The 23819-nt window shown below is 45.2% G+C and overlaps 1 protein-coding gene across 2 annotated transcripts in view; it reads left to right on the top strand.

The window, feature by feature from the left end:
* Window positions 1-23819, top strand: part of PLLP (plasmolipin) — a 178702-nt gene that overhangs the window by 38957 nt on the left and 115926 nt on the right. For both annotated transcript variants that reach the window (XM_033943764.1, XM_033943763.1), the window contains exon 2: window positions 22460-22633. In XM_033943764.1, coding sequence (XP_033799655.1) covers window positions 22460-22633 — 174 coding nt within the window. The remainder of the gene's footprint in view (window positions 1-22459; window positions 22634-23819) is intronic.

Here is a 23819-nt window from a genome sequence, read left to right as displayed (position 1 = left end):
CCTTCTCACGCTTTGTCCAGGACATGGGCCACGCTTTGAATTTAGACCTACAGTCCGACTCCAGATACTCTAAAGAGTACCTAGCGGAACTGGATATGCCATCACTGCCCAGAGAGTCCCTTCGCTTACCGCCTAACCCGGTACTCCAACAGGCTCTCTTCAGGAACCTGGAGACCCCCTATATGGTCACAGCCGTGCCTTCCAAAATGGAAGCCAAGTACCGTACAGTACCCTTTCCGGGATTTGAACAACCACAGCTCTCCCACCAGTCGCTGTTAGTAGAATCCTCCTTAAAAAAGGCTCACCCCTCCCGGGTCTCAGCGGTGGTCCCCCCAAGCTGAGAAGGCCGAACCCTAGACAAGTTCGGCAGGAGACTATATCAAAATGCGATGATGGCCTCTAGGGTGCAAAGCTACACTTTCACCTTCACATCCTACCTCAAACACCTCATTGGACTACTGAGAGCCTTTGAGACTGACCTACCGGCCTCCCGCCAAGGAGCGTTTAGCCTGCTTTTGGAATCCCTCTCCAACCTACGCCTCCATCTATTCCACGCGGCCTACGATGGTTTCGAACTCTCCTCCAGAGAGACAGCCTTTGCTATCGCCATGCGCCGACTAGCTTGGCTACGCCTGGTCGACAAGGACCCCAACTTACAGGACCGGTTGGCTAACCTCCCCTGCGTGGGAAAAGAACTGTTCGATGACACTATCGAGGCGGCTACAAAACGCCTCTCCGAACACGAATGCTCATTTGCCTCCCTCGTCCGGCAAAAGCCTAAACCACCCGCGTCCAGGCCGTATAGAGCCCCTCCGCGCCGCTACCCACAAAAATCAACTCCTGCCTTCTCGCGGCCTCCACCCAGGCGCCCGCAAGCCCACCATCGGGCTCTGCCCAAGTCCCAACCGCCTGCGACTACCAAACCATCCCCGTCCTTTTGACGGGATACGCGGAAGGGGGCGGGCCCCCTCCGCCATAGTCCCAGGCCTCCTTCCCATCGGGGGTCGCCTCAAAGCCTTTTACCCTCGCTGGGAACAAGTCACGTCGGACGCATGGGTCCTTGGCGTGATCTCATCAGGATACTCTCTCAACTTTCGGGCCATTCCTCCAGACAACCCCCCAAGGAATTGCCCTCCCAACCGGACGCAGCTACCCCTACTCCTCTCCGAAGCTCGAGACCTGCTTCGCCTGAGAGCAGTGGAGGAGGTTCCCCCCGACCAACGGGCTTCTACTCCCGTTACTTCCTGGTACCGAAAAAAACGGGAGACCTACGCCCAATACTAGACTTGAGACGCCTCAACAAATTTCTGGTATGGGAAAAATTTCTGATGCTTTCCCTACCGACCCTCTACCCCCTGATTGACGAGGGCGACTGGCTCTGCTCCCTCGATCTGAAGGAGGCGTACACACATGTCCCAGTGCACCCCGCTCACCGCAAGTACTTGCGTTTTCAGGTAGGGGACTGGCACCTACAATACCGTGTCCTCCCCTTCGGCCTAGCATCGTCACCTCGGGTCTTCACCAAGTGCCTCGTGGTGGTCGCAGCTACCTTACGCTCCCAGGGCCTTCAGGTATTCCCCTACCTGGACGACTGGCTGATCAAAGCCCCGTCCAGGGAAGGGGTTATCTCAGCGACCCAACAGACTATTATCTACCTACAGAGTCTGGGGTTCGAGATAAACTTCCCAAAATCCCAACTACGCCCCTCCCAGTCCCTACAGTTCATCGGGGCCACGCTGGACACGGTTCGCCTCTGTTCCTTCCTCCCCCCTCCGCGTCTAGAGGCGTTAGTAAATCTGAGTCGAAGGATCTCCCTGCTGACCTCGGTATCAGCTCGGCAGATGATGACTCTTCTAGGCCACATGGCCTCCACCGTCCATGTCACACCCTTCGCCCACCTCCATCTGAGAATCACTCAATGGACCCTGGCCTCTCAATGGCGTCAAGACTGGGACACGATCGACCGCCCTGTGACAGTGACGCCTTCCTTGCAACGATCGCTCCGCTGGTGGGCCGACTCTTCAAATCTTTCCAAAGGTTTGCTCTTCCTCACCCCACCCCACAGCAAGGTACTCACCACGGACTCGTCGGAGTACGCTTGGGGAGCCCATCTGGACGGCCTACGCACTCAAGGGATGTGGTCAGCAGAAGACTGTCGCTGCCACATCAACGTGCTAGAGCTTCGGGCCATCTATCTCGCAGCTGTAGCTTTTCAACATCTGCTCCACGACCGGGTGGTTCTCATCCGAACCGACAACCAGGTAGCAATGTACTACGTAAACAAACAAGGGGGAACAGGGTCTTGGTCCCTTTGTCGGGAAGCCCTGCGCCTCTGGAAATGGGCAATCTCCAACAACACCTTCCTTCGAGTGGTGTACATACAAGGAGAACAAAACTGTCTGGCGGACAGACTCAGCCGCCTCCTCCAGCCACACGAGTGGTCACTGCACTCTCAGACCCTACGACAGGTGTTCGAAACATGGGGGACGCCTCAAATAGATCTATTCGCATCCCCCCACAACCACAAGCTGCCTCTCTTCTGCTCCCGGATGTACTCCCCGGACCGGCTCGAGGCCGACGCCTTCCTCCTCGACTGGGAGGGAAGGTTTCTGTACGTGTTTCCGCCGTTTCCGCTGATCCTGCGGACGCTGGTCCACCTGAAAACGGTGCAAGCCACCCTGATCCTGATTGCTCCTCGCTGGCCACGCCAGCCTTGGTTTTCCCTTCTACTTCAACTCAGTGTCAGAGATCCACTACCTCTGCCTCGGTTTCCCTCTCTACTATCACAGGGTCAGGGTTCGCTGTTACATCCCAATCTTCAATCTCTTCATCTGAATGCTTGGTTTCTTTCCCCCTGACTTCTCTCCCCGTGTCTCAATCAGTCAAGGAGATACTGGAGGCCTCTAGAAAGACCTCGACGAGAACCTGCTACTCCCAAAAGTGGACCAGATTCTCAGCCTGGTGATCCTCTCACAGCCAGGACCCGGTATCGATTCCCGTCCCCCTGGTCCTTGACTATTTACTTCAATTATCTCACTCTGGCCTAAAGACCAACTCCATTCGGGTACACCTCAGTGCGATTGCGGCCTTTCATCAGCCCCTAGAAGGGAAAGCCCTCTCGCTCCATCCCTTAGTCTCTCGCTTCATGAAGGGTCTTCTGAATGTCCACCCTCCTCTCAAACCCCCTCCGGAGGTTTGGGACCTTAACGTGGTTCTGGCTCAACTAATGAAACCCCCATTTGAGCCCCTAGACAAATGCCATCCAAAATTCCTCACTTGGAAGGTGATTTTCCTGCTTGCGCTCACTTCCGCTCGGCGGGTTAGTGAGCTACAGGCTCTGGTAGCGGACCCACCCTTCACTGTATTCCATCATGACAAGGTGGTACTCCGCACTCATCTAAAGTTCTTGCCTAAAGTAGTGTCTGATTTCCATCTCAATCAGTCCATTGTCTTACCTATGTTTTTTCTCAAGCCCCACTCTCACCCCGGAGAGGTGGCGCTCCACACTCTTGACTGCAAGAGAGCGTTGGCCTTTTACCTCCAACGCACTCAACCACACCGGAAAGTCCCACAATTGTTTTTGTCCTTTGACCCAAACCGGTTAGGTCACCCAGTTTCCAAGCGCACCTTGTCCAACTGGTTGGCCGATTGCATCTCCTTTTGCTACGCTCAGGCTGGTCTTGCGCTGCATGGTCGAGTAACGGGACACAAGGTCCGAGCGATGGCAGCCTCCGTAGCATTCCTTAGGTCCACACCTATTGAGGAAATCTGCAAGGCTGCCACGTGGTCTTCGGTTCATACTTTCACCTCCCACTACTGTCTGGACTCACTGTCCAGGAACGATGGCCGGTTCGGCCAATCGGTTTTGCGAAATCTATTTGCTTAAATAGCCAACTTCCCTCCATCCCTTTTTCAGTTAGCTTGGAGGTCACCCACATGTGAGAATATCATGCCTGCTTGTCCTGGGATAAAGCACAGTTACTTACCGTAACAGGTGTTATCCAGGGACAGCAGGCATATATTCTCACAACCCGCCCACCTCCCCGAGGTTGGCTTCTTTGCTAGTTAAGTGAACTGGAGACCACGAGGGGATGCGCCCCCTAGTGGAGCAGGAAGGCACGCATGCATGGAGCAGCAGAGCAAACTTAAATCTTCAATCAAGTTTGCTTGAAAATGCTTCCGCATCGGGGCTCCGTAGATGATGTCACCCACATGTGAGAATATATGCCTGCTGTCCCTGGATAACACCTGTTACGGTAAGTAACTGTGCTATATGGCTAAACTCCAAGATTCAAATTGGCGGAGAAAGGCTCGCCTGGAAGCATTGGATGATAGCAGGAATATGTCTATTAGATGATGTTATTTCTAATGGTAAAATGCTTGAATTTTCACAGTTGCAACATAAATTCGGCCTTAATAAATCAGAAAGTTTTAGATGGCTGCAACTGAAGCAGGCCATTCTGGCGGGGTTCCCTGACTGGAAAAACCTTAATAATCAATTTAGTATGGAGTTCTTATGTTTTCAGGTGGACCTCTTTGGACACCAGGCCGCCCAGTGGTATAAATTGCTGACTGGATTTATTAAAATGAAACCAAATACTGGTCTGAGAGACATTTGGAGTATTGAAATTAAGCACCAAATTACTGCGTCTCAGTGGCCACGAATTTGGACTTCGAGGATGAGATGTACAGTGTCGGCATCTATGAGACAAACTTGTTTTTTTTCTGTTACATAGAACATTATGGACCGCTGTTCAGTTACAAAAATCGGATAGCTCTAAGTCTAATAAATGTTGGCACTGTCATCTCGAAGCAGGGACTTTAGATCATTTATTATTCTATTGTCCATTTATTATGAATTTCTGGAAATCAATTTGGGACCAAATTAATTGTTTATTAGACAATCCAGTGGCATTATCATATGATACTGTGCTATTTGGTATGGCAATGAGAACAAAAAGTCAGATTTTTACAAATAATAACAAATTATTACTTATAATGACTGGGGTTGCCATTCAACAAATTACGTATAATTGGAAAAATTGGAATAGATTCAATTATAATTTCTGGTGGAATTCCCTATGTCATGTTTATAAAATGGAGAGATTTATTGCAAAACCGCATAGAACTTCACGGTATTGCGGTATATAAGCTGTTATTATTATTATTTTTACAGCAGGGTTTTTTCAGGAAATTTCAAGATGTGTGGGAGCCATTTACAAAGTATTATACTGATTAGATGACATTTTATTTTTTTACCCTTAAATTTACAAGATTATATGATAAGAGAGGGTGGGATGGGTGAGAGATAAGAGCATATCATTTGTACCATTGATGATTATTAAGTGTTATATTTATTGTTAATTTGTTTGGATATATTGTTACACCTATTGTAAATTTGAAAATGAATAAAGAAAAAAAAAAGAATAGAGTAAAGTGTGGAGGAGTTTTTGGCTTTCAAAATTTGGCTTGAGTAATATTTCATTTTTGCCTGATTTATTTTTAATTTATACAACCTTGAGTGCTAATTTACTGCTGTATATTGGTTCCTGACCAAGTGTTTGCTTACATGTTCCATGATTTAAAAAGCCTTTTAAAAGGGGCAGCTGTGTTAGTCTGGTGCAACAAAAATGAAAGAGGTAGGTGATAATCTTATAGAGTTAGCACCTATGCCCACTAACATTTCTTTTCCCCAGGTGGAGGCACCAAGCTCTAAACGAGTGAGGGACTGATGGAGACTGCCTTCGGGGGACTCCAGCCGGGTTGGGACCCGGATCCAGAGCCGCCCTGAAGGGGACATTACATTACTGATAAGTAGTTTAACTATGTAGTTAACTACTGACCAGCAGTGTCAGCCACAATCTTGTCTACCCTCTCCTTATATTTGTGTCTGGTTCCAGCTATTGGGGGGGGGGGGTACAATAATGGACACACAGTAAGGCACACTTGCTGCCTAGGCTTTTCTAGGCTCTGGGAGAGTATGTCAGAACTAGTGCTATTGTGGTTACTTCACTCATGTGTAGCTGATTTATCCTGCTGTCTGTGCAGATGCAGAACCCTTGTTACAGGTAGGCAGTTTAAAAGATCAGCCTGTTTGTGGAATTCTCATAAGTATCACAACAACAGTGCATTTATTTACAAATATATAGTGGGAAAAGTGGTGGTTGAGTGATTTTGAAAATTCCAGTACATCTTTCAGAACAGCTTAATATTCAGAACAAAATTCAGAGATGTTAATTGGATTTTTTTGTTTTGTCGTTTTTCTCTCTGTCTTTTCAAATGCATGCCCCTGTGATACTAGGTAACACATTGCATATAGCCTGAAGGGATCAGTAGTGCCTCTTTTGAGTGACTTTCTTGGGCTGCTGTACTCTACCTTTTTATGACACAACCAGATCTGACCAGCCCTGATGGATCTCAACCTGAATCCTTCTCCACAATACTGCAGTACCCATAATTGCAGCCTGAATCTGAGGCTACTCCCTTGACAATGATTTTAAATACAATTTGTTTTTACTATACTGCAGCTTTTATAAGAGACCAGACCTATCCTTGATGTAGTGCATATCTTTAATTAAATAATGAGACACAAGAGCATTTGGTTGCAAAGTATCACCACGCCTTGGGATTAATTACACCAGGTGTGGTGCTATTAATACAATGGCAATGAAAGTACACCTCAAGGAGTAATATTAATCTAATCATACTGAGGCTAGCTTGAATATGTCCACTGCCTTTCAGATAACTGACATCCTAAAGCACTTTGCTGCCCATGAGAAATAGATGTAATTCTGCTGCTTTAACTTTGTAGGATTTGCCAAGAGGAAAAAGCAAATAAATGGCCACTATTAAGAAATGTGCTAAACCTTTTTCTGTAGTGCTCACCATTAAAGAGTTCTAAATTACAGATGGTAACTAGTGTTTTTGTATTAAATCACTCGGGTGATGTCATATTTTTGCATGTTAAATCTGAATGTATAAATACTTAATATAGCTCAAAGTTCATTGTTAATAAATATCCATTATAAGGGAAAATAATTTGTAACTGATTTCTATAAGAAGAAAGGCCTCAGAAACACCTCCCTCCGCCTATAATAAATTTATATCAGGCAGGAATTCCGGTGTATAGTTATCCTCAATTCATACTAACTAGTTAATAAATATTTTAAACTATTTTATTCATTTATTATATAGAGACTTTTTTCTTAGAATTATATAAATATTAGCCCCATGAATTTCATTCTCAACTTAAATTCATCTCAATTTAAATTTAGCATGGGCGTTATTGATCCAACATGTTTCGCAATAGCCTTGCTTTATCAAGGATCCCCCTACAAAACAATAAAGAAACATTTAGACATTCTAATATTTCTATAATTAGGTATTAAAACATCAAATCTCTAAAAATAGTGAGCTAAATGTTTAACAACTCATTGCTTACCAATGCCGCTACTGTTATCTGACTCCTCCTAGTTCTCAAGTAAGATGGTGGGGCATTCTTTCTTTTAATTATATATGAATTCAAATGTCAGCTGATCACCCCGTCAGACTTAGAGGAGTGGCTAAAATAACGTAGCCCATTCCACCTCCATATTTAGGCCGTAAGGAACAGAAGAAGAATTTGTGAAAAGTAATTTATACGTTCATGCACAAACTGCATCAGAGATGCTACATTATACAAACGAATATCCGGGAGGATCAAACCCCCAAGCCATATGTATAGGAACAAAGTGGTGAAACTGATCCAGGCCACCTTGTTGTATAAAGGAGAGCAAGATAGATTTGTAGGCCCGCTCATCTTTGGTAGTAATCCACAAAGGAACAGTCTTGAAAGGGGTATAAAAGTTTAGGAAGTAAAACCATGTTAAGGCCCCAAAGAGACAGCGGCAAATCCTTCCATTTGATACAAAGGGCACGAATGGCTTCTATATGATTAAGAATATTATAGCAATACATAAGGGAAGGTTGGGTGCTCAGATAAACCCCCAGATAGCGCATCAGTTTCTGTATGGGGGGGGAATAGGGAGAGCATCATGCCAGCATTCGTGCCGCTTAGAAGCCAGGGGTAGCAGTTCAGATTTGGCACAGTTGACACAGAGGCCTGAATGGTTCCAAAGGCCTGCACAACTCCAAGAGCCCGGGGCAGGTGTAGATGTGCATTTTCTAAATAAAGGAGGATGTCGTCTGCAAAGAGGTTAAGGCGACACTCCCGGGCTCCTATCCTTATACCCAGAAGAACAAGGTCCAATCGGATCTTAACCGCCAAAGACTCGATGGCAAGAAGAAAGAGAAGCGGGGACAATGGGCAACCCTGATCCGTACTCTGTTCCAAAGGGAAGGGAGAGGTGAGGTGGCCATTTGCAAGAAGCCGAGCCTGAGGGGGGAAGTAAAGACCGTGCACCCACTCCAAAAAAAGCGCCCTCCAGCCCATAGCGCCCTATGGCCCAGAAAAGGTATGATGCTATCGAATGCATTTTCCATATCCAGGCCCACGATAGCCGCTTTGCTGCCTACCCCCTCTCTGAGAGTAGATAGCCATCAATGCTCTAGTCAAATTCATAAAAGTGTATCTGCCAGGTACAAATCCCGCCTGGTCCTCATGGATAAGGAGGTACAGAAAAGCATTCAAGTGTTTCACAAGTAACTTGGCCAGCAACTTCACGTCCTGGCTAAGGAGCGATATGTGCCTATAGGAGCCCAACTGGTTTGGGTAGTAGAACAACATGGACCATATTGTAATGGTTGAGACCTTTCTGAGAACGCACGGTATTATAAGCTGCACTCAGAGATGGCGAAATAACATCCGATAGAATCTTGTAATATACAGGCCCATAACCATCGGGTCCTGGAGATTTGTTAAGTTTGAGCCCTTTGATACCCACTTCCACCTCCAAGCGCGTGATGGGAGCATTCAACAATGAATCTGATCCTGCGTAAGCTGGGGAAGCACGACATCCTGAAAAACGTGTCCAGATCCTTCTCTGCAAAAGGCCTGTGGGCATACAACTCTTTATAAGCTTTAGTAGCTTCAGACGTATGCTTCTGACCTTGCTGATCTATGATAGACGTTATCACCTGGCGTTTACGATAGGGACGGACCAAACAGGCCATCAAGCTATCCGCCTCCCCCCCCCCCCCCCAATCGATGAAGTCAATAGCGATGGAAGTAAATATCTCATTCCTCCCTTAACCGTAAGAATAGCGTCGACCTGCTGCTGGAGCTCACGTAATCAAGATTTGTCCGTGATGGACAAACTACTCTGATGGCGACGCACAGCTGCTGCAGCTCTCCAGACAACACCTGCAACTCCGTCTCTTGTTACCGCCTCTTACCCGTGACATAAGTTATAATAAAGCCTCGTAATACCACCTTTGAAGCTTCCCAAAAGAGGCTTAGATCAAGGTTGGGTGGTCATACAGATACCTGTGGAAGGCAAGATCCTTGTACAAGTAACAAGGGAAATGCCAGATCACTTCAGTAGGGTCTGACATGATCTGGAGAGATAGCAACACAGGAGAATGATCCAACAAGGGGGCCTCTACAATGTCAGCGTCAGCCACCACAGATAGTAAGGAAGGGGGACAGCAAAAAATAGTCTAAACGAGTATAGAGATTATGGGGATTAGAGAAAAAGGTATAAGTGTGTTCCGTAGGGTGCAGCAAGCACCAGATATCCAAAAGCCTGAGCTGTTGGGTCAGGAAATTCACCCCTTTACCACTGTGGCCCCGCGGAAAGCCCTTTGGGGGCGCACAGTCCATAGTAGGATCAGCCATAATATTAAAGTCCCTCCCAGAACTAATTAGTATCCCAGGTACTGTGTCGGCCGCATCAGCATCCCCGAGAAGAAACAATGAGTGTAGATATTAGGGGCATACACATTGCATAACAACAGTTTATGTCCCCAGAGCTCCCCTAGAACCAGCAGAAATCTACTCTATTTATCCTGAATAACTTTATGTATGTGAAAGGGCAGCTGCCTGTGGACCAAAATGTCTACCCCCCCCCCCCCCCCCCGGTGACAGTTGCTATAGGAAGAAAAATACACCTCACCTACCCAGACCCGTCTCAGTTTCTCATGTTCTACTGTATTAAGATAAGTTTCTTGCAGGAAGGCAATATCAACATCTTCCTTTTGCAACCATGTCAACACCTTCTTTCGTTTGATAGGGGAGTGGATCCCGTTCATATTAAGGGTGAAAAGTTGTAATTTAACCATATTCTACTGGCCCATCATTGTAAAGGAAAAGACACTTCTGTCCCATGTGTAGTGGGAAAAAGACCCCCCAGCCAGGTTCTCCCCCTTCAGTCAAACAGGAAAGCAGGCATTCCAAAAGTCCCTGGGGACTACATATTAAGGCATCAGACAAAACAAAGCCCCGTACTCTCAAGCCGCCGTACATACACCCCACACTCACATCCCCAGTCACACATCCCCTCACATCCCCCACCCTATGCACTCCCCCTCCCACTCCCAGCCTTTGCTCCCTCCCAAAAACCCATCTACTCAACAGCCCTCAAGTCACCCTATAAACTGAAACACTACTATATAAAGCTCCAGGGGATCCCTCAGGTAAAAGCAGGTATGAAGATGGAGACGGCAGTACCCCGCTATTGGAATTATGCAGCTGACAAGTGAGATTTAAGGGGTTTTTATGAGGAGGGAAAATGGAGCTCAAGCAGGAGACATCTGATTAGAGCGCTATCATCATGTGACCCCCCCCCAGAAACTCTTCTATTCCATATGAGGAATCCTATACAATTTGTGATAGTTGATACATGGCAAAAAGGCAGCAAAAGGTCTCAGAATTGTTACTGAAAACATGCTTTCATGAACAAACGGCCTCTTTTACAAAGCTGAGCTAGCAGCTGCCGCGCGGCAACAGCCCCAAAGCCCTTTAAATCTCTATGGGCTTCGGGGCCGTTAGCGCAGCGCAGCCACTAGCTCGGCTTTGTAAAAGAGGCCAAAAGACTGCTTTCCCTCATATGCAGTACTATATATCTGAAAGCAAGCTCTAATGTCTGTTTAGTCTTAGAAAGAAGTGTATTTCTATAAAACTAAACTTCGGTTCCGGGCAAGATGGTGGAAGCACTGATAAAAAACAGCATCAGTGAACACATAGACAGAAACAGGCTACTGAAAACGACCCAGCACGGCTTCTGCAAAGGAAGATCATGTCAAACGAACTTACTACACTTCTTTGAAGAGATAAACAGACAAACGGACAGAGGAGATCTCATAGACATCATTTATCTTGACTTCCAAAAAGCCTTTGACAAGGTACCCCATGAGCGGCTGCTTAGGAAGCTGTGGAACCACAGGGTGGAAGGTGACGTACACAGATGGATTAGGCACTGGTTGGCAGGCAGGAAGCAGAGGGTGGGAGTGAAGGGCCACTACTCAGACTGGAGAGAGGTCACGAGCGGTGTCCGCAGGGGTCAGTACTTGGACCGCTGCTGTTCAATGTATTTATTAACGACCTGGAAACAGGGACAAAGTGTGAGGTTATAAAATTTGCAGATGACACCAAACTCTGTAGCAGGGTTAGAACAGTAGAGGAATGCGAAGAATTACAAAGGGATCTGAACAAGCTGGAGGAGTGGGCAAATAAATGGCAGATGAACTTCAATGTGGAGAAATGCAAGGTCATGCATGTAGGGAAAAAGAACCCGAGGTTCAACTACAAAATGGGGGGTTGGTACTGGGGGAAAGTAACCTTGAAAAGGACCTGGGAGTGCTGGTGGACACCACAATGAAGTCAACAGCACAATGCGCAGCGGCCTCAAGGAAAGCAAATAGAATGTTGGGTATCATCAAGAAGGGTATTACAACCAGAACGAAAGAAGTTATCCTGCCGCTGTATCGAGTGATGGTGCACCCGCATCTGGAGTACTGTGTCCAGTACTGGTTGCCGTACCTGAAGAAGGATATGGCGATACTTGAGAGGGTCCAGAAAAGAGCTACACGTATGATAAAGGGTATGGAAAACCTTTCATATGCAGACAGGCTAGAGAAACGGGCTCTTCTCCCTGGAGAAGCGGAGGCTCAGAGGAGACATGATAGAGACATATAAGATCATGAAGGGCATTGAGAATGTGGAGAGGGACAGATTCTTCAGCCTATGGGGAACTACAAGGACAAGAGGGCACTCGGAGAAACTAAAAGGGGACAGGTTTAGAACCAATGCTAGGAAGTACTTCTTCACTCAGAGGGTGGTGGATACCTGGAATGCGCTTCCGGAGGGTGTGATAGGACAGAGTACTTTACAGGGTTTCAAAGAGAAATTGGATAAATTCTTGAAAGAAAATGTTATTGACGGATATAGATAGGGAAGATATAGGATAAAGAAGGGTACAGTCAGAAGGATATAGATAAGGAAGGATAAAAGGGATTGAAGGATATAAAGGATCACTTATAGGTCATGGACCTGATGGACCGCCGCGGGAGCGGACTGCTGGGCGCAAAGGACCTCTGGTCTGACCCAGCGGAGGCAAATCTTATGTTGTTAGAGCAGAGAGACTATAAAGAGAAATAAGTACAAAAAGGAGTAAAAAAATATATATATATATATATTGGGGAGGTACATAGGCAAAGAAGATTTTGCAACCTAATAATTGAAGCAATAAAGCTATTCTAACCCTTGCACTGAAAATTAGCTTTGTGTCTGTGCTCTTTCTTAGTGAGATGGAAAGGCAAAAAAAGACAGTGGGAACTGTTAGTCAGAGATGAATGGGTGGCAAGTCAAATGCACGCAGACATTTCAGCGCAGGACAATTGTGCATGACACAATTGTGCACATGATAATTGCGCGCAAATACAATCACGCGCAGGATAAATGAGCGCAACACAATCGTGTGCATAACAGTCACACTCAGGATAAGTGAGCGTGAGATGAACACGCACGCACAATGAAATCACACGCACGTCGTAGTTATGTCGCGCCTCAGAAATCTATGAATGACCAACGCAGGATGTAAAGGGACGTGACTTTTATATCGCTGGGTCAAGTGAGTGCATTTTCATTACTATGGTTACGTAGGCTCTTTGTATATGTGCTGAGAACATGTGTCCGTGCGCATTTGTCTTGCGCGATATAGACCTGCACGCATGTATCCTGCACTTCATTGTCTTGCGCTCAAATGTCTGCACGTATTTGACTGCACACATTTGTCTTGCGTGCACTTGACTATGAACCAAAGGAATGTAAGGCATATTGCTTCTAAACTGGACACAACATGAACTCCCTTTCTATTGCTGTGCAATTGAGTATCACTGTAGAAAGAGTGTGTTTTATAGAAAGAGACCCTTACCTAATCAGGCACACTAAAAGAAAAATTATGAAACTTACTTTACAACCCCAGTAACAACAGTTTCCTGCTCAACTTGTTAAATTCAAATGTTTGATTATATTTTCTAGCTGCTGTGGCACAGCATACAGCAGCAGGGTGCTTGTGCAGAAGAGATAAGGGAGGCCCTGTGTCAAGTTGTTCTTACACATGCCCTTTTATATTCTGAGAACAACAAAACATGTGGAGGGGCATAATCAAAAGAAACAGTTAAGGCGAATTTGGTCATATGACTCTAGACACCCAAAGTCGGCAGTGGGAAAATGCCCATTCTTGAAAAATACGTCTAGAATATATATACAGATAGATATCTGGACGTCCAGGCTATTGTTCATCCAGACCATCAGTACGTCCATCTTTACACCACATTTTTGACCAAAATTTTGTCCAGGTCCCAAACGCCCATAACAAGACCATTTAGACGTGGGAGGGGACAAACTTGTAATGGACTGGCCACCAAGACATGGCAACAGAGCACTGGGACACCTTACAGGGCACTGCTGTGAACTTAGACATCTCACCAGAACTCCCTTATAGGTTATGATGAGCCCCCCAACTCCAATATACCTACCTGTCTACAATCCCAATAGCCCTTATGGCTGCAGGTGCCACCTTTATGGCAGTACAGTAGGGTTGGGGGGGTGGGCTCACATTTTCCACCATGAATGTAGTGGTTAGAGTGGCTTATGGGCCTGGGTCCTCCTCTCTATAGTTCACTAGCCCACCCCCAAGCTACTTAAGACTCCTGTATACAGCTCTACTAGGCTTTCTTATAGCAGGTGCTGATGTTCCAGAGACAGGTATGTACTTTTTTATTCTGATATTTGTGGCAGTGTGAAGGTTTCAGTGATCACTTGGGGGGTGGGCCAGGGGCCAGGATCCGGGATGTCACTGCTTGCCTTGACAGACTCATCAAGCCCCGAGACCACTTCCCCATGATTCTAATCCACGTCGGAACCAACGACACCGCCAGGAGCACCCCGGACAACATACCTGAAGACTTCAGGGCCCTGGGGGAGAAGCTGAGGAGGATGGATGCGCAGGTAGTCTTCTCCTCGATTCTCCCAGTGAAGGGCAAGGGCAGAGCCAGAGAGGATCGAATACGGAGGGCGAACGACTGGCTGCGAGGATGGTGCAAGGAGATGAGCTTCGGGTTTCTGCACCATGGAGAAGCACTGCAAGGGCTACAGGGACAGGATGGGCTACACCTGACCAAAAGAGGGAAGAATGTCCTTGGACACCGTCTAGCCCGCCTTCTCCACAGGGCTTTAAACTAGGTAAGTCGGGGGAGGGTACAGGCATAAACAACATACCTGGCGAGCTAAACTGCCAATACTTTTTTGAGGCTGAGGTAAGTAGTCACCAAAATTCTGGGTCGGGGGTGAGTGCACACACTTTCAAGTCGGGAGTAGGGTCATATCATATTTATGGGTCACATTGTAATTCTGGGTCTAAGGGGAGTACACACTGTAGTTCTGGGTATATGGGGAATACACATTGTAGTTCTGGGCCTAAGGAAAGCACAAATAACGCAAACAATGCTAAAGGTGTTCAAATAGCTCAAGCAGAAATATCCCCATTGAGACATAACAGAAATACAACATGGAGGGCTATGTACGTCAACGCACACAGTTTAGGAAACAAGATCCTGGAATTGGAAACAGAAATAAGTAATGCCGACCTGGATGTGGTGGCGATATCCGAGACCTGGCTCACAGACTCCCACGGGTGGGATATGGTCATACCGGGTTACAACTTGCTTCGCCGGGACAGGGAGGGCAGAATGGGAGGAGGTGTAGCATTATATACTAAAGATGACATTAAGGTCACGAGAATCACAGATGTCCAGTACACTGGGGAATCCCTTTGGGTTAATTTGGCCAGAGGGAAAGACAAATGCTTGTATCTTGGCATAATTTACAGACCCCCAAGACAACAGGATGACCTGGATATGGAAATAATCGGAGATATAGAAAATATCACCTTGCGTGGGGACACAGTATTGCTAGGTGACTTCAACATGCCTGATGTGGATTGGGTTACACTTACCTCTGCTTCCGGAAGCAGCAGGAGGCTATTAAACACTATGAAGGGAGCAAGACTCAGGCAACTGGTGTTGGAACCAACAAGGGATCAGGCAATACTGGACCTGATACTTACCAATGGAGAAAGTGTCACAGAGGTCTCGGTGGGCGACACATTGGCCTCCAGTGACCACAACATGGTATGGTTCAATCTCAGGAAAGGTTTCACTAAATCTACCACACTGACCAAGGTCCTCAAATTCAAGGACACAAATTTCAAAGAAATGGGAGACTTCGTTCACCAGGCGCTACAAAGCCAAGCTGAAACTGATAATGTGGAAGAAATGTGGTCGACTTTGAAAGCCACCATACAAGAAGCAACAAACCGCTATGTTAAATCAGTAAGTAAACGGCGAAGGAACAATAAGCCACAGTGGTTTACTGCAGAGATCTCAAACCTCATCAAGGAGAAGAAAGAAGCTTTCATCTCTTACAAAAAATCAGGGAAGCAGGACTCTAGAGCAGACTACCTGACCAAATCAAAAGCCGTCAAAACAGCAGTCAGAGAGGCTAAATTCCACATGGAAGAGTCTCTGGCAAAGAACATCCAGAAGGGAGATAAATCCTTCTTCAGGTATATCAGTGACAGAAGAAAAAACTCAGGCGGGATTGTAAGTCTTAGGAATCCAGACGGAGACTATGTGGATAAGGATTCGGAAAAAGCCCAACTATTAAATGAATACTTCTGCTCAGTCTTCACCCGAGAAGCGCCGGGGCTTGGCCCTCAGCTACAGACAAGGGTTGGCTCAGTTGACCCTTTTAGTGACTTTGAGTTTACGCCCAGCAGTGTCTACGGTGAGCTGTCAAAGCTCAAGGTTAACAAAGCAATGGGGCCGGACAACCTGCACCCCAGGGTGCTTAGGGAACTGAGTGATGTCTTGGCGGAGCCACTGTCCGCGCTCTTCAACCTCTCCCTTAGTACAGGCAGCGTCCCGTTGGACTGGAGGACGGCTAACGTCATTCCACTCCACAAGAAAGGCTCAAAGATGGAGACAGAAAACTACAGACCAGTGAGTCTAACATCGATAGTGAGCAAACTAATGGAAACTCTAATCAAACACCAATTGGATAAAATCCTGGATGAAAAGAATCTACGGGATCCCCGACAACATGGATTTACTAAGGGGAGATCATGCCAATCCAACCTGATCAGCTTCTTTGATTGGGTGACGGAGAAGCTGGATATTGGGGAGTCCCTGGACATCGTGTACCTGGACTTTAGCAAAGCATTCGATAGCGTACCACACCGCAGGTTGCTGGGCAAGATGAGTTCTATAGGATTAGGTGACACATTGACGCAATGGGTTGGGAACTGGCTTGGAGGTAGGCTTCAAAGGGTGGTGGTGAATGGCACCCCCTCCGAAATGACGGAGGTGATCAGTGGAGTGCCACAGGGCTCAGTCTTGGGCCCAATCCTATTCAACATCTTTATAAGGGACTTGGCAGAAGGGCTTCGAGGTAAAATAACATTATTCGCCGATGACGCCAAACTAAGTAATGTAGTGGGCAAATGCACAACAGACAAAGATTCAGTGCCCGACAACATGATGCACGACCTACTCCTGCTGGAGCGCTGGTCTAGGACATGGCAACTCAACTTCAATGCCAAAAAATGCAAAATTATGCACCTGGGCAGCCAAAATCCATGCAAGTCTTATACCCTTAATGGCGAGATCCTAGCAAAAACGGTAGCAGAACGAGACTTGGGGGTGATCGTCAGTGAGGACATGAAGTCTGCCAATCAAGTGGAGCAGGCTTCATCCAAGGCAAGACAAATAATGGGTTGCATACGAAGGGGTTTCGTCAGCCGTAAGAGGGAAGTCATTATGCCATTGTATAGATCCATGGTGAGGCCCCACCTGGAATACTGTGTGCAATTTTGGAGGCCACATTATCGCAAGGATGTGCTGAGACTGGAGTCGGTGCAGAGAATGGCCACCCGGATGGTCTCGGGACTCAAGGATCTTCCATATGAAGAACGGCTTGACAAATTACAGCTATACTCGCTCGAGGAGCGCAGAGAGAGGGGAGACATGATCGAGACGTTCAAGTATCTTACGGGCCGCATCGAGGCGGAGGAAGATATCTTCTTTTTCAAGGGTCCCACGACAACAAGAGGGCATCCGTTGAAAATCAGGGGCGGGAAACTACGAGGTGACACCAGGAAATTCTTTTTCACTGAAAGAGTGGTTGATCGCTGGAACAGTCTTCCACTACAGGTGATTGAGGCCAGCAGCGTGCCTGATTTTAAGGCCAAATGGGATAGACACGTGGGATCTATTCACAGAGAAAGGTAGGGGAGGGTCATTAGGGTGGGCAGACTAGATGGGCTGTGGCCCTTATCTGCCGTCTATTTCTATGTTTCTATGTTACCTTGGTGGTGTGTGTGGGGTCTTTACCAGTGGTTATCTGGTCACTTTGGATACCTTTGGCCACTTATACCTGCTTTTACCTCGTCTAAGTCAGTGATTCCCAACCCTGTCCTGGAGGACCACTAGCCAGTCAGATTTTCTGGACAGCCCTAATGAATATGCATGGGGCAGATTTACATGCCTGTAACCTCCATTATATGCAAATCTCTCTCATGCATATTCATTAGGGCTATCCCGAAAACCCGACTGGCTGGTGGTCCTCCAGGACAGGGTTGAGAACCATTGGTCTAAGTCACAATGTATAAGTTTCGTCCAGGAAGCCTTGTGAAACATTTAATTATCCCTGCAGGATGACTAAGTCCAGGTCAGCCCACATCCTGCCCAAATACCGCCCTAACCACTCCTCCAGATATGCCAGTTTTAGCTCTGGGCGCGCAGCGGCATTCAAAGACCTTAAAAGTCCCTGGATATGTCCAGAAATTTTGGGCTCTTTTTACTAAGGTATGCTAGTGTTTTTAGCACACGCACTGCACACTACGCGGCTAGAACTAATGCCAGCTCAATGCTGGCATTAAGGTCTAGCACGCGGGGCAATTCAGCGTGCGCTATTCCGAACTTTAATGCCCTAACGCAGCTTAGTAAAAGGAGCCCATGGTTTATTAGCACTTGGACGACCTGTCTTTTAGGTCATCCAAGTGCCAACTTGCACTAGTGTTTAGACGTGTTTAAGTTTCGATTATGAGCCCCATATTCTGTGTAACCCTGTTTAAATGTTGCAAACAATATTTCTAATTCATAAATACATGCATTCTTTCTGGGCCCAGACATACACACTTCACACAACACGATCTTAATAATTAAGGCTTTTTTATTAACTCTAAAATAAAGCATTATGATAGCAAAAGATAAGCAAGAAAGAGCAAAGACAGAAAAAATGGACTCAATTAACTTACCCAGGGCTAAGAATAAGAAGTAAAGAAGGGGGGCAAAAAATCTTTTGGTTATAAGGCAAAGTTCTGAATATCTGCCTCTACAAATTTTAGTTTTTAATTCAACTTTTATTATCTGAATTCTTAATAAAGACACAGTAAGAGCTCACATATTTTTACATTGTTTCTTTTCTGCCCTCAGTACTTAAGCAGTTTTTTTATTGGTCATCTGTTGGCTGCATACCTTCTTGTATGTAAAAAGATCTACATTTTCCTATTTTTGATTTTTGTTTGCATATACCAACAATTTACTCCTTCCTATACACTCCCCAGGCTGCGAAAGGTGTGCCATACTTTGCCATTTATGCCATAATGCCACCATCCTCACTAATTAGGCGCTTTAGGCCGCCTAATGCCACTTCTGGTGTTAAACCACAATACACTTATGGTGAGTGAGACCTGGGGTGTCAGATATGACCAGTTCAAGCAAGAACGCTGCCACGGTCTGTCAATTCTTCATACATCCCCATTCATCATAATAATATGCTTTTTATAGAAAAATTTTTTCTTTGTCATATTTTATCAGTGCTTCTATCTAAGATTTTAAAGAACTTATCTTTAAAAGGCTGTATCCTCAATCCATTATAGGTAATGAAGGAACATATCGTATATTCCAGTGTTCCATGCAATTCAATACACCCCTCTGCCAACGCGTTTCGCAGAGCTTTATCAAGGCTAGGGGCACTGCATAATTGAAAGTATCCTAAACGTATTGACAACTGGAACCTTGATAAAGCCCCTAACTTTCAATTATGCAGTGCCCCTAGCCTTGATAAAGCTCTGCGAAACGCGTTGGCAGAGGGGTGTATTGAATTGCATGGAACACTGGAATATACGATATGTTCCTTCATTACCTATAATGGATTGAGGATACAGCCTTTTAAAGATAAGTTCTTTAAAATCTTAGATAGAAGCACTGATAAAATATGACAAAGAAAAAACAATTTTAAAAATTTTTTCTATAAGAAGCATATTATTATGATGAATGGGGATGTATGAAGAATTGACAGACCGTGGCAGCGTTCTTGCTTGAACTGGTCATATCTGACACCCCAGGTCTCACTCACCATAAGTGTATTGTGGTTTATTCATTCTTTAATTCATACTATACGTTTGTGAGGACTTCTGGTGTTAACCATACCCATAGTGGCGTTAGACGGCCTAAAGTACCTATGGTGGCACAATTCCAGCATGTATTATTTAGGCACTGGTAGGCACTTTAATGGTGTATTTTTTGCTGTTTTAAACAGCATTTGTTAATTAACTTACGCTCTGTTTCTAGAATTTTCCCCTTACTGGCCAGCCAAATGACTAAAATTTAGGGGCAACCATTTATGCCAACTAAACCTGGTATAAATGCTTGAACCTAAATTCTGTGTGGATCAGGCATATTCTATAAGGGTGCACTTAATTTTTAGGAATGTCCACAACTCATCTATGTCCCTCCTATAGCCATGCCTCCTTTTGAGATCTGCACATTAGAATTAACGAGTACCATTTTAGAGAATGCATTTAGAAAGCTGTATTTGTAAATTCTAATTAGTGCCATTAATTGCTTATTAATGGCCAATTATCAGCACTGATTGGTTTTTTAAACAATTCATTTGGCTGTGGCTAAATTTGCACACACTAAATTTAGTCGCCATATATAGAATCTGAAAGAATGTGTGTAAACAGTATTGGTTGTCACACAGAAAAGCAGTATATCAAATCTATGACTTTATACCCTTTACCCTATTTGATTCTCCCTGAAAAGGTACTCAGCGATAGTACCTGTGATGTGAAAATATCAAGGTTTGTTTTATTTGCTATACTGCCTATGTAATAAAAGTCTAAGGGCTAAATGCACTAAAGTCAGTGATCGTTGCTAAACCTGTTTTCACAACTTTAGTGATGATCGCTTTTACTGACCCGATGCACAAAACAGCTCACTACATGTTTTTCCCCTATAGCCCATTTTCCAATCCAGCCATGCAAATTAGCTAAAGCCCCATGTAAAGTAGCCAAGCGATTGATGCACTAACATTGCTTGGCTATGCAAAAAAAACCAAAACCAAAGACAGGAGTTTTAGCTATCGGAAAAAAAGGGCAGGTACCTGTCAGTAACTGTGTTACCAACAGGTCTGCCTGGTTTTTTTCATTTTTCCAATGCAACAGATATTTTGCATGCGTTACACATGCACAATATCTGTCCCCAAAAAAAAAAAAAAAAAAATTAAAAAAAAGTCCTCCACTGCTTGCCTTCCCCCAACGACCCCCAACGAACGCAGCACCGGGAATTCCCCCCCCCCCCAAGAGAAAATTGGCAGGAGGCTTGGCCAATCAGGAGGGAATCCCTTCTGCCGTTTTCGCTGTCCTGGAGGGTCACGGTGCTGATTCATGGGGGGAGAGTGTCATTGGAGAGGGCCATAAGTACTGGAGACTTTTTTCTTTTTTTTTTATAATGGGGCAGATTGTGCATGTGTAACACACACTCAACATCTGTGCCGTTAAGAAAATGAAGCCCTAACAGCAGTTGAAAGGAGGCTGCTTCCCCTGCCACTGCTGTAGGGCTCTGAGCATATTTTCAATCACTCACTGAGCAATTGATCTGTTGGGTTTCCATGAAAACTTGGTAGCACATCGATTGCTCCTCCACAATTGACCAGAGAATCAGCCAACAGTGTTCCAGTCGGTATTACTGACTGACTTTAGTGCATCTAGCCCTAAGTGGTTTATAATATTATGATTAAAAAACAAGGTAATCAGGAGGACAATACAAAACACAAAAAAGTAATATAAACAGTAATATAATAGGAGAATAGGGGGAGGAAAAAATTACAGCATAATCTAAGAAGGGATAAACAATAAACACAGATTTTTTTTTTGTACCCTCTAAGAAAACCTAGGGGTCCTTTTAACCCCCCTCTTCTACAAAATCACGCTAGCGGTTTTTAGCGCAGAGAGCCGCGCTGAATGGCCCGCGCTGCTCCTGATGCTCATAGGAACTCAATGAGCGTCGGGAGCAGTGCGGGCCATTCAGCGCGGCTTTCTGCGCTAAAAACTGCTAGCATGGTTTCGTAGAAGAGGGGGTTTGTTGTGGTAAGGCTATTTTTACCACAGCTATAAAATTGCCTCTTTTTTTTTTATTGCATTAATGACCATGCAATAATCTCGCCTTTAATGTGTGGCCATTAAAAAAGATTACAATACAAGTACTTACCACCACCCATTTGGTAGTAGTAAGGGCTTCTGAGTTATCCACGTGCCTGGATACAACAGGTGCCTGATTACAACACGAATGCTCACCCTCCACATATGAAAACACCTTAAAAAAATTAGAAATAATTTGAAGTGCACAGTTAGCTTATGCAGATTTCAGAGTAACTGCAGGACACTTGTGCATGTCCACAGAATTACATTGTTTGCTGCATTAGCTGCGTGTTAGTAAAATAACCCCTTAATTAGGTGGAGAATAAACACCCAACTTACAACTGATAAAAACTTAAGAACAGATGCTCTGTCTATACATATTTTCCAATACATTAAAGAAACATGGAGAACAGAGAAAGTAAAAATTAGCCTTATACTAGATATGTTCCAGTTTTAAGATTTCTGGGCTGAGGAATGATTGTTAAAACCAGTTTTCTCCTATTGCATGGACTTTTTAACACTGGATTTTTCTTCAGGTACTTGGCTTGTTGGTCTGGGCTCTCATTGCGGATTCACATTATCACCCTTATGCAGCCTATCACTGGGTAATGTTTGTGGCAATCTTCTGCTGGCTTATGACAATTATCCTCTTGGTGATCTATCTACTACAGCTGCACGTAAAGCTTCATATGCTACCCTGGTCCATAGTGGTAAGTTCAATAGTTGCAAACTAAGGGGGAAATTATCAACGTTGGCTACCATTAAGATTGGTTATTATACCTCTGGTAAAATGGGACCTTGTGCTAAATTGCACAATAGTAGCCTACGTTGATAATTTCCCCCCTAAATGAAACATACTGCTGAAAAATCTGCCTCAGAATAAGCATCTTCATTATAAGTGACCAGTGCTTCACTAGTACAGTTGCTTTGAGGCTAACATGAACTGTTAAACATAAACAGAGTCTCCACTTTTCCACAGCAGTCCAAGGATTGATTCTATAAAACATCTGCATAAATTACCATCTTATTACTGTTATATAATATTTATAGTTTTGTGTACTATAACTTAATCCTGGGTTCCGAGAATGGATTGTGATTACTGCTGCAGGAAAGGAATCTTGGAGCAATGAGGAGGCATAGATCTCAGAACGTTTGGTCCTTTTTTGAACAAGCTTGATGGGAAAGTGTACAGTAGGAGGAAGTTCATGTGCAAAAGCTGATAGTTCTTAAATGTTGTTTGGATGTGTTATAGGAGAAGTCACCTGAGGTACAAAATCAGCATGAAGAATTCCTTTCAGTGGCGTACCTAGCATATGTGACACCCGGGGCCCATCATTTTTTGACACATCCCCCCCCCCCATCTGTACGAATAACATGATTTTTAGTAACAAGCCACACGTCACACATGAGTACCTAGGAAAAGGCAGCATCTTACATACTGCAGTGAGCAGTACAATATCAATACACCCATTGTAAAACTAAATAAGCCAGACTAGTACAGATCAATCCTGCAGTCAATCCTAACAAAAACCATAAGAACATAAGCAGTGCCTCCGCCGGATCAGACCATAGGTCCATCCTGCCCAGCAGTCCGCTCCCGCGGCGGCCCAAACAGGTCACGACCTGTCTTAATCACCAGAAGGGGCCCCTTGCCACTTTGGTTTCCCATTGAAGTCCTATCTTCCCATCGAAGTCCTAACCCTCCGGTCTTGCATATGCAAGACCTGGTTGGGTTTCTATACTATTTTTTATTACCTGGTTAGCTTTCTATACCTGTGTTACATCCCAGCACCTCTCTCAGTATCCCACGATCCCTTTATCCCTCAGGAATCCGTCCAATCCCTGTTTGAATCCTTGTACTATACTCTGCCTGATCACTTCCTCCGGTAGCGCATT

This window comes from Geotrypetes seraphini, chromosome 4, assembly GCF_902459505.1.
Source record: "Geotrypetes seraphini chromosome 4, aGeoSer1.1, whole genome shotgun sequence".
Classification (NCBI taxonomy): Eukaryota; Metazoa; Chordata; class Amphibia; order Gymnophiona; family Dermophiidae; genus Geotrypetes; species Geotrypetes seraphini.
The sequence above is the reverse complement of the archived record's forward strand: the minus strand, read 5'-3'. Positions and strand labels throughout refer to the sequence as shown.